Source organism: Bombina bombina, chromosome 6, assembly GCF_027579735.1.
Source record: "Bombina bombina isolate aBomBom1 chromosome 6, aBomBom1.pri, whole genome shotgun sequence".
In the NCBI taxonomy this organism is placed as follows: Eukaryota; Metazoa; Chordata; class Amphibia; order Anura; family Bombinatoridae; genus Bombina; species Bombina bombina.
This window is the reverse complement of record NC_069504.1, coordinates 594,251,613-594,264,040: the sequence shown is the minus strand read 5'-3', so window position 1 is coordinate 594,264,040 and position 12,428 is coordinate 594,251,613. Positions and strand designations below refer to the sequence as shown.

At 36.0% G+C, this 12,428-nt stretch overlaps 1 protein-coding gene across 2 annotated transcripts in view; it reads right to left on the bottom strand.

Annotated features, from left to right (window-relative positions):
- Positions 1 to 11,973, bottom strand: part of PARP16 (poly(ADP-ribose) polymerase family member 16) — a 32,638-nt gene extending 20,665 nt beyond the window's left edge. The window contains exons 1-5 of one of the 2 annotated variants that reach the window (XM_053717575.1): positions 11,849 to 11,973; positions 11,263 to 11,452; positions 9,480 to 9,617; positions 5,420 to 5,626; positions 3,068 to 3,239 (exon numbers count right to left, since the gene is read on the bottom strand). In XM_053717575.1, coding sequence (XP_053573550.1) covers positions 3,068 to 3,239; positions 5,420 to 5,626; positions 9,480 to 9,617; positions 11,263 to 11,452; positions 11,849 to 11,871 — 730 coding nt within the window. In that variant the 5' untranslated portion in view covers positions 11,872 to 11,973. Of the gene's footprint in view, positions 1 to 3,067; positions 3,240 to 5,419; positions 5,627 to 9,479; positions 9,618 to 11,262; positions 11,453 to 11,585; positions 11,826 to 11,848 lie in introns of those variants that run through there. The other variant, XM_053717576.1, reaches the window with a different exon arrangement.
- Positions 11,974 to 12,428: the final 455 nt, after the last annotated feature.

Sequence of the window (12,428 nt, the reverse complement as noted above, 5' to 3'; positions counted from 1 at the left end):
TTACATATATATATGGAATTAGGCTTTTCCTTACCCAAAACACTACCAGAACATGAAGTCATTTAGTCATCCTCTACTGCAAACTACTTCATACTGGCCTTGCCAACACCTTCCCTATCCAATCTATAAGCATCCGCCATAACTCTGTCAGTCCCTACACTGTCTCCCTTTGCACTACCAAACAAAACTGAAAATACTAACTTTAAGATACAAGGCATTGAAAGAAGAACATAATACATTAATACAAAATATATTATTCCAAGAACAATCAGTAAAGAAATATTTGTATTAAATAGATCTTAATATAAAATGTTTTATATGGTTCTAGCTCCATGACGATTTGTTTTTTTTAACAAGGGAGTTAATATCCAATATTCCACCAAACTGAAAGTAATGGTGCATGACCAATTCATTATTCTACAGAATGTAAACCTTTCATGAAACAATTATTCGGTAACCAAATGAATTGTATTATTTTATTGGAAGTGCTGTTATTAATCCTTTTTGATGAAAAAATGGGACGCCTTTAGTGCCATTTTGTAAAATGACAAATAGGAATTTTTACTGCAAATTCAGAAAGATCATACAAATTTTAAATTACTTCTATTATCAAATTTGCTTATTTCACTTGGAATCATTTGTTGAAAAGCATACATAGGAAGGCTTGGAAGCAGCAATGAACTACTAGGAGCTAGCTGCAGTTTGGTGGATACATATATATATATATGAGAGTTGTAATTAGCACACGTGTGCTCAGCTAGCTCCCAGTAGAGCATTTCTGCTTCTTCAATAAAGGATACCAACAGAAAGTAAAACACACAGATTTGCTTTTCCTTTGTTACCTTTATTTGTCCCTCTTTGGGGGATTTGTATTGTTGGGCACTTTTAAGAATAATTATGAGAGATGTGTGAACACTGAGGTTGTTTTCCCTCTTTACAGATTGGTATTTTAAATATAAAATAATGATCGTACTGATTCAGGTTACATAATTAATTAAAATAAAAGAAATGGGGAAACGGAGAGATTTTGATTTCCATCTCTTTCCTTTCATATAGGTTATCAGAACCTTTTAATAGCTTCTTGAGGGATTTTATTGAGATTAAGACAGGATATGTATTTGATACTGTAAACTGAAAGCAAATACAAACCTTTAAAACAATCACAAACTATATTTCCACACTCATTTCCATATAACCCCAAAAACCCAATTGTTACCTCCTCATTATATCATCATCCACAAGACTTACATTATGTGGCTACTACTCTTCATTTTGCTCTGGCAGAGTTTCTCCCACTTTTTAAAGAGACATTAAACACTAAATAAATGCTACATGGACTGAAGCATTTAAAGAAAAGGTTAGTTTGTGAATAACATGTGAATGTATTTTTAAAGGTGCATTAGCTGTTAAAATATTGACAAAAGAAGTGTAAGGTTTTAGTGTCTATAACTCAATGGGAGCTGCCATGTTGTAACTTAGGTTACCTTCTCTGCTGTTGCCAATTAGAGACAGCTATAAATAGGTCACTAGAGTGAGCAGCCAATGGCTGTGTGGTATATAACAGTGTTCTACACTTCCATTTCTAACAGGAACTGAAAACCTCACAATTTCAGAATGGAATTACAGGAAAAGGGTACAAAATAAATAATGAAAGTATAGTGCATAGTTGTTATATATATATATATATAATCATTTTATATTAATATCTCAAAGTGTTTAATGTCCCTTTAAGTGCTCTTTGAAAACTGCCTTGTTAAAAGGAACTTGCCACCTTCACTCCTACAAGTTCTTCATCACCATGACCCAACAATACAGCTACCTCTTCTTACTGCTGGTATATAACAGTGTTCTACACTTCCATTTCTAACAGGAACTGAAAACCTCACAATTTCAGAATGGAATTACAGGAAAAGGGTACAAAATAAATAATGAAAGTATAGTGCATAGTTGTTATATATATATATATATATATATATATATATATATATATATATATATAATCATTTTATATTAATATCTCAAAGTGTTTAATGTCCCTTTAAGTGCTCTTTGAAAACTGCCTTGTTAAAAGGAACTTGCCACCTTCACTCCTACAAGTTCTTCATCACCATGACCCAACAATACAGCTACCTCTTCTTACTGCTGTTTCAACTACAGACCATTCTACATGCCCGAGAGGCAGAACTGTTTTTCACTTTCTGCAATGATTTTTTTTTTTTTTTGTGTGGGGGGAAATTTTTCTGCAGGCTATTTTGAAATTACATTTTAAATTACTCAGTTACACTAAAGCACCAGCTCAATTTCATTGTGTTGATTAACTGGAGAATCAAGCAATTTTAAAGTTTTATAACATATTATAGAAGTTGAAAATTGTGTTGCAAATTCGCTACATAGAAACAATACATTTTAAGTCTTTTTAAGAAATGTGTTTCCTTTACTCTTAGTCTAAACATGACATAATTGTAAGGTAAAATGTAGTAATAAAAAGTGCATTGCTCAAAAGATTATCTTTCATTCATGAGTCACAGTTTTGCAGACCGGGAAAGGCTAAGAGGTGGAGTTGAAAAAAATCCCTGAGAGCCACTCATCACTCAATGTGTTACCGCTTTGCAGTGCTGCTCTTTATTTGACTGTTCTCTACAAACAGCACTTCACTCAGGCTGCACTGTGTTAAGGAAAACCTATAGTGCTGCCAGATAGCAGCACTGTTTGAAGAAAACAGCCTGATGTGGAGCAGCGCTGCAAAGTGTAAGCGCCAACAACTCTTGCATGTGTCCTTTCTGCAGAGATGCTGCATTTTCTGTGATGACATCACAGCATGTTCTCCCTTGGGTCTACAGACAAGTCTTCTCACTAAGCCTTGGAGCTGGGCCATCCTTCTCCTGTATTCATAGGTAAATTCTTGTATTGTACTGTGTACCACAATGATCATGTTCTATGCTGAACACACTGTGGTGTTTTACTAATAAACAATAACATGAATAACGTGATATTCCTCTATCTGCCAGAGACCTAATATGCCTCCTGCATGTCTGCACACAAGTACTAGGTCTGGGTATGGGCTTACCTTTCTTTTTGGCCTGGCACTTCACATCCGGATGATCAATCATTTCACATACAGCTACACAGCTTAGTGCTGGTCCCAAGAGGCTGTGAATCCAGCCCTGGCCATGGGGACTGTACAGAAGAGCTATGCTTAGATCACTGGTCAGGTAGGTCCCTTCTCCAAACAAAGAGGTCTGTAGAAAAGTAGTGATCAAAAATCAATTGTGAATTTTCAAAAATGTAATTCTGTGATCTTTAGGCATTTCATAACAGATCAAAAAACATACTTAAAAGAACAGTTATATTTTTAAAAACAGTGCTAGCTTCTGGTTAAAGGGACAGTCAACACCCGAAAAGAACTTTATCCCATACCATCGATCAGCCAAAGACAATGCGCCTGCACCACATCCCATTTTCAACACCTCTAACGTTATACTAGTAATCGTCCAAATCACATAAGTTTTTCTAATAGAGATATGGCAGCCAAGCTCCTCCCCCTTCGTCCCCTTCTTTACTAATTGCCATGCTCGTTCATGTATGAACCGTTGACGCATGTGCATTTTAAGTTCTGTCAGTTTTCAAGCCGAAATCAGAAGTGCAAGCGTGAACGCATGTTAAGAATCCAGCCGAGGATTTGATTCTGATTAGCCGATTCAATTAAACTGAAACCTACTACGTAACGGTGGGGGGAGTTTGGCTGCCATATCTCTACTAGAAAAATGTATGTGCTTTGGCCGATTACTCGTATAACGCTAGAGGTGTTGAAAATGGGATGCGGTGCAGGCGCATCGTCTTTGGCGGATCGAAGGTATGGGATAAAGTTTTTTCAGTTGTTGACTGTCCCTTTAAATACAAATGTCTTTACTAAAGGAATCCTCTCCTTCACTAGCATTCAATTTTAAAATGTAATATAAAAAATACAGTAATATTAAAGGGATATGTTAAACAAATGTGAAGGGATTAAACACATACTTAATAGTCAGCTTCAGAGCAGCAATGCACTACTGGGAGCTAGCTGAACACATCTGGTGAGCTAATGTCAAGTAATTAAAAAAGTGGGGCCACCAATCACAAACTAGCGCCCAGTAGTGCATTTCTTTAGAAGAGCATATGCACATACATTTTTCAAAAAAGGATACCAAAAGAACAAAATAATTTTGATAATATAAGTGAATGTAAAAGGGTCTAAAACCATGCTCTTATCTGAATCCTATTATAACTTTCCTATCTCTTTAATGGCACTTTGTTGCCAATGCAGTTGATGTCAGCCTTTAAATACCTCTGGATTTTACTTTTACCTCTAGAAAGGCTGGAGTGCCCATCATACTAATTTTATGACCCTGCAACATTCTACAAAGTTTTGATCAGATTATTTACCCCTAACTGGCCACACCAAAGAAGACCAGGAACATAAAATCCACAAAGAGGTGGTGTATCCTTAAACTGTTCGCAAATCCCTACAATTTATGCTAACAAAATGACAGTGTTACATGATTTCTACGCAGATTATTTGGCAATGTAATGCTTAATTTGTGATATCTGCTATGCAAACACCAAAATTTAACTTAAATGATCCTTTAATGGATTTCTGTAATTGAACAAATGCAAGCATCAGTTAAGCAGGGAAATAAAATCTATAAGAATTTGTGTACTTAAAGGGACAGTACACTGTAAAATTGCTTTTATATTAATGCATTTTCAGTTACTTGTTATACCAGCTGCAGAGAATAAAACATATGAGAAATTGCATTTTCAGGTTTGTGTATATGAAGTAGCTGGTTTTGTGCTTTTAAACCACAGCCTATTACAATGGGTTGAGCTTCAAATAATATCAGATCTCATTATGTTATCACTTTGTGTACACACACTTGCTTCCTTATCTTATATTTGTCTGGAAAACTAAAGCTCAATACATAGAGAGAACAATGGAAAATTATTATTTTATTATTTAACTATCCTGCAACCCACTGTGAGTTTAATTTATTCTGCTGGCTGTGTTTACTTAGGCTATTCAATAGCCGAGACTCCAGTATCAAAACTTTCAGTATAGGTGGGGGATACCACAAGCTAAATCAGCTGATTCAAAGGCTAAAATAGGGGTAAAGGAGCGACTTGTAAAGAATTTAATACACTCCAGCAGGTAAAATGGATCATTGGGAACAATTTAAATGGGATAAACTTTTTGGGTGAAATATCCCATTAAGACTGCATTTCCATGTAGGTTGGGTGTCAGATTATATTAAAGACACCTCCAGATTGCTCACCTTTGCTATGCAAGAAGAACCTAGCAGAAATATATGTGTAAATGCTGAAGTTGCAGATGCTGAATGTAAGTTTTTTTTAAGTAAATTAGTTGTGTGACATTTTGTTTTACCTTGTTTAAGTGACAGTGCAAGCCATTGTGTAATATGGAATGGAAATTCTCTAGCCGGCTGCCATGCAGAGCGTATAACAGGTCCCTCTCTCCACGGGTTTCTTGGAACTTGGTGTTCAGCTTCTCACAGTACTCTATTTCAAACAGGAAGTCAGGAGTAGGCAGAGCAAGATTGGAAGAGCCAGCCAGGATTCGGATTTCCTCATACTAAAACAGCAAGTGAGGGCAGCCTTAACGCTCAAGGCTGGAGTTAAACTGCAGACATGGTTAGTACAGATACGGTCTGTTCTTCTTCCAATATATATGAATTAGTTCTTTTTACATGCAATATCAAAATTATAGAGTCATATTTATTTTGTTTACAAGCTACTCTGGTTGCCAAAGCGGTAACCCAATAAAGCTTTAGGCTGAGACATGAAACAGGAGCCATATTCTCATACATGAAAGACCTGTGCAACATTCTAGTTTGTGATGCTAAAGAGCGCATTCTTTAAAAATGACATTGTATATGCTAGTCTATTCTACATCCAAATTATGGCTGAAAGGGGAATCCTACTTAAAATGAGATGCCAGGTAATGTACAAAATAATGTAGGCTATAGAATTATGCCACATGCTCTCACTTGTTTGAGTATGTGATCTTGTCTAAAGTACATTCAGGGATTCAACAAAACAAAAACAAATAGCAGCTAGTATGTCTCAACTTGAGAAAAGAAAGGAACTAGATGCTATTTAAAATGTAATTGAGAAAAAGGAGTGCTGTTATTTCAAATTAATTTCACTGCAATTTCTGAACATAGTTAATGAGAAACTAAAATTAATGAATTTCAATGCAATGACTTGACAGAACTATCTTCAATATGATAGGATCAGATAGAACCAATCAGTGGAGGTGAAATAAATGCAGAATCAGAGAAATTAGTTATTTGATATGCCATTCAAAGTGATTGTAAACGTTTTTAATGTAATTCACAGAATATACTATTAGTCTTCAAAACAGGTGCACTTTCATTGATTACATTTTTTAAGACGCTTTATTTGTAAAATATTTACCATTTTGTGATGGTAAATATCGCACCGTTCCTCCGACCACATCTCATACTGAAAGGGACACTGAACTCAAATTTTTTTCTTTCGTAATTCAGATAGAGCAAGCAATTTTAAGAAACTTTCTAATTTACTCCAATTATCATTTTTTCTTCGTTCTCTTGCAATCTTTATTTAAAAAAGGCATCTAAGCTTTTTTTTTGGTTTAGTACTCTTGACAGCACGTTTTTATTGGTGGATGAATTTATCCACCAATCAGCAAAGACAACCCAGGTTGTTCACCAAAAATGGGCCGGCATCTAAACTTACATTCTTGCATTTCAAATAAAGATACCAAGAGAATGAAGAAAATCTGATAATAGGAGTAAATTAGAAAGTTGCTTAAAATGTCATGCTCTATCTGAATCACGAAAGAAAAAATTTGGGTTCAGTGTCCCTTTAATTTAGCGGAGCAATGACGAATCCAGCTTCATTCAATCATTGCGTGCCCCATGAGCTGGGTAATTGGATGAAGCTGGATTTTATGTTTACAACCACACAAATGGTAAATATTTTACAAATAAAGTGTCTTAAAAAATGTAATCAATGAAAGTGCCCCTGTTTTGAAGACTAATTGTATATACTGTGCATTTACATTAAGAAAGTTCACAATCACTTTAAGTTAATATATAAATTTTAAGTATTTGAAAAATATGGTTAATGCTTCTTCTGTACACTGATAAAGGCACTCATCCCCAAAGAAAAAACCTGATCACTGGAGCGCAACAAGCAGGACCGTCGGGTTCTTGGTCCTCTCTCTTACCTAAGGTCCTTCTCCCCTGATTGCACAGTTTGGCTGGGCGGCCAGCTCTAGGAAGAGTTGTGGTTGTTCTGAACTTCTTCCATTTAAGAATTATGTAGGCCACTGTGCTCTTGGGAACCTCCAATGCAGCCAACATTTCTGTAGCCTTCCCCAGATCTGTGGCTTGACACAATCCTGCAGGAAGTTCCTTGGAACTCATGGTTTGACTTTTACTCTGATATGCATTTTTATTTGTGAAACCTTATATAGACAGGTGTGTGCCTTTCCAAAACATGTCCTATCAACTGAATTTCCCATAGGTGGGCTCCAATCAAAGTGTAGAAACATCTCAAAGATGATACAGAAAAATGGGGTGCACCTGAGCTAAATTTCAAGTGTCATAGCAAAGGATCTGGATAGTAATGTAATATTTTAGTATTTTCTTTTTAATACATTTTCAATACAGTTTTTTTACATTAATACAGTTAGCAAAAATCTGTTTTTTGCTTTGTCATCATGGGGTATGGAGTGTAGATTGATGTGCAAAAATAGTAATTTAAACAATTTGAGTGTAAGGCTGCAACATAACAAATGTGAAAAAATAAGGAGTCTGTATACTTTCTGAATGCACTGTATTTACTGCTAGCTGTTGATTGGTGGCTGCACATATATGCCTCTTGTCATTGGCTCACTCAATGTGTTAATCTATATGCCAGTAGTGCATAGCTGCTCCTGGGCCTACCTAGGATTACTCATCATCAAAGGATACCAAGAGAAATAAACACATTTGATAACAGAAGTCACTTGTAAAATTGTTTAAAATGACATGCTTTATGTGAATAATGACATTTTTATTTTGACTTTGGGGTCCCTTTCAAGTCAAGTTACACTCTTTGTTTAACAGCTTTCACATCAGGGTTTCATGCAAAAATATTTTAATGTTCAAATTGTGTTCTTTTCATATACATAAATATTTATCAGTTTTTGGTTCCTTTAAAGTGATGGTAAGGGGACTTTCAGTCATGAAGAGAACACAGAGGCGCTCAATGGCCTAATACCAAACACACAGGACGGATTCAATTTAGGCAAGAAATATACTCACACAAACAAACTGCAGACCTCACAGTTGCCCAGCAAACTGAACGAGTGCAGCCATAAATCCAAGGAAGAGACCTCGCCTGTGGTGTCCAAAAAGTTCCAATATAAAGGGATACAGAGCCAACCTAGCCCAGTACAGTTTAATACAGTATGTGTATATATAGGAAATAGGCACACTTCCATATGTCTAAGCACCTCCAGGTGCAAGACAGAGGCTGGAGCTTCTCAGCCGCCCAGCTGACTGATTCCCAAGGTTTCAGCAAACAGAAAATTGTTCCCAAAATGGTTCAGGGGTAAAAAAAAAGCCCCAGAAAAAAACAGCAGCAAGTGTACAGATTAATAAAAATCATATACTTTATTAAAAGCTTTGTGAGTATATTTTTTGTCTAAATTGAATCCATCCTGTGTGTTTGGTTTTAGGCCATTGGACGCCTCTGTGTTCTTCTCTTCTAGATCAATCATTTTGTCAGGATCCTGACCCTCCTATGACAGAGAGCTGACCACTACATTCTTTGGGAGCTACCTCAACCTTTTGGACATTATTGGTTGTATGGACTATTATTTTTCAGTTTAAAGGATTATTCTATTTTTTAGATTCTTTACATTGTTCATTTCTGATTATATGTTGTTGTTATAATATCTAAGAGCGCCCCCTTGAGGATTGGTGTGCTATCACACACTTTTTCTACATTTTTGTAGACTCAGTCATGAAGTATAAAACACTTCATGCTGAAAGTTCCTTTATTTGTTTGAAGCGTTCGCCGCACAGAGCTCCTCAGTCAGCCCACTGCAGAATGCTATTTTGCTGTGAGGTGACGTTTCCACCTCTTAGCCAAAAGCCGTGCGGGCTATCCAGCTGGCCCGCATGGCTATTGGCTAGGAGGTGGAAACATCACCTCACAGCAGAATAGCGTTCTGCCGTGGACTGACTGAGGAGCTCAGTGCAGCGAACGCTTCAAACAAATAAAGGAACTTTCAGCATGAAGTGTTTTATACTTCATGACTGAAAGTCCCCTTTATTTGTTCCACTGGTAAATCCTAGCGTCTCACAAACGGTAGGATTTACCATCACTTTAAAGCTCTATTTATACTTTTATGTACAAAATGTGTTAAAGTGCATTAACATCTTGCTTACCTTATCTTTTTTTAAGCTTTTAATAGTAAACAGTTTATCTGATAAAATCCAGCTGAGAAGTTCTTGCATCTTCATATCTTTATCTGCTTTATTTTGGATTATTTCTTGCAGACCTGGCAATGTGTTCACATCTACAATCTAATAAAATAATAATTAAACAAAAAGAGATATAAAAATTGTGTATGTTCTGTATAAGCTGTATTTTAAGACCAGACAAACATGATTTGCTCCTTTGCACAAGGGAACACAAAACTGTTTAAGGCAGGGCTCAAAAAACAAACAAACCACAAAAAATGTGCACTCTATACCAGGGTCTAAGACACACATGGGCTTAGTGCTACTGGATCCTTTCTAGGCCTTGTAACTGTCAAATAAAAATCCAACTTCTATTGTGCTGTTATATAATGCATGTGTAATAAATAAATAATGATATATTACATAGTTGTCTATAACTATACTACAATTTATTTATCTATAAATAATGGGGAGGGACAAAAGTTTCTAAATTTTCAGGCTGGCTGCTAGATTTTGAAAACATTTGTTGCACTCTGGTTTAGGGATACTATTTTGGTTATCTGACTGGGATATCATTTTCTCTTCCTAATTATACAACCAGAGATAACAATTTAAAAGAAAATGTTATTTTTATAATTGAAAAACTAAATACTGTAAAACAAAAACATGCTTCTCCTTGTAGCATCTGTCTGCTAAAGGACCAGTCAACACAGTAGATTTGCATAATCAACAAATGCAAGATAACAAGACAATGAAATAGCACTTAGTCTGAACCTCAAATGAGTAGTAGATTTTTTTTTCTGACAATTTTAAAAGTTATGTCTTTTTCCACTCCCCCTGTACCATGTGACAGCCATCAGCCATTCACAATTGCATACACGTACCATGTGACAGCCATCAGCCATTCACAAATGCATACACACTTATTCTTGCACATGCTCAGTAGGAGCTGGTGACTCAAAACGTTTAAATATAAAAAGACTGTGCACATTTAGTTAATGGAAGTAAATTGGAAAGTTGTTTAAAATGGCATGCTCTACCTGAATAATGAAAGTTTAATTTTGATTGAGTGTCCCTTAACTCTACACAACTAATATTATATTATAATCCAAGGTATCAAGCATTAAAGGGACATTATACACTAGATTTTTATTTGCATAAATGTTTAGTAGATGATCCATTTATATAGTCCATCTGGGTGTGTTTTTGTAAAAAAAAAAAAAGTTATAGTTTTCCTTATTTTTAATAACATTGTGTTGATTTTCAGACTCCTAACCGAGCCCCAAAGTTTTAGATGTATACGGATGTCTACAGACTTCAGACTGCTTCTGTTTGTCTAATGGCTCTTTTCATATGCAGGCGGGGGGTTCTGCTATCAGCCCCTTACAGTGGGTGTCCCGGGTTATCTCATTACAGTGTTAAATTGGGAGCTTCTAAGTAAGTTTTTAAAAGGTTTTACACTGGATTTTTATATAAGTATCTGTGCACATTATTATTTATAGTATTGTCTATTACATGCAGTTAAATGAAAATTGGTGTATACTGCCCCTTTAAAGGGCTATCGAAGTTAAAAAAATACATGCTCTAAATCGTTAGAGCATGTAATTTTTGTTTAACTATCAACCCTGCATCGTATGTGTTTAACACCTACAAAAGGATTAAACAGTTAAATTACTGCTAGAGCCACAGAGAACTGGTCCTGAGTGGAAACTACCCATAGACGTCTTACTTACACCTATGTAATTATATTCAACAAATGTTTACTTACCAATGCATCAAAATCCTTATACTGATCACTAGTATAAAAAGGAGGAAAAGGTCGCAGGACAGAATCATGTTTGTAACTTTTCAAAGCAGACACAAAGAGGCTGCATTTCAAGTCAGCAGCCAGTAGGTCTTTTGCTATTATGTGTTCCAACATTTCTGTTTGGCAATAGGTAGAGTAATCAGCATATGTCCTGCAAAGAAATAAAGTGTTTCTTATAAACCATACAGTTTATGCCTATCATACAAATACCTATAGTAATATAGGTGTATATAATACACCTCAGCAATTTATTGAAATACATATGGCTCTCATTTATTGCTAACCTCAAAGCACAACACATCTACAGCTATACATAGCTCAGGTATATAGATCACCAGCAATAAGTTATATTTTCTTTCTGCTCATATTGTCTTTTAACGCGTTACCCATCACCGGTTCTTCTCCCAATCACTTTCACAGTTTCACAACTTGACTGACAAAAAAAAGGGCTGCGGTGCTTTGCATAGCAGTGTTATAGCGCTCTCTGTCAGTCGAGCGGTAACTCTCATATTAACTTCCCACCACATTTCATTTTTTTCTTCATCACCTTCTTTCCCCTTTCAGTCTCATCAACAGCTTTCAGTAGCAACTTCCGCATAGCTGACGTGTCCTCTTCAAGCCCCCTACCCGCTGCTGGTAACCAGGTGGAAAAAACCTCCGCATCACGTGAAGTCGAGGAAAGCCACAAGTCCTGGTCACGCGACGTAGCCAACCAATGGGAAGCTGTTTCATTGAAGTCTAAAACGCCAAGAACACTGGGAACTGTAGTTAGAATAAATTACCCTCTTTTTTGTAAAATAGACTGCCCTATGTAGCGTTAGCTTAGCTATGATGTTCACACATACATCACAGTCTTCACACAGTTTTCTAAGAGCTGGGGACATGGGAGGTACTTATTTTAAACAAGATAGAGAAAGCTATTTTGATTTTAATGGCTGTGTGGGTAGCGAGATAAAGTTTTCAAAACACTGGGCTTCCTACTCCAGACAATAGTTCAAGACTGCTATCAAATATTTAAACACTAAAAAACAAATTTTCAATGTTTATATTTTATTGGGCACTGACTGACAATGGCAAAATAAATACCACTTTCTGTGCGTATGTAGAACATATAATTGTCCCTTTCA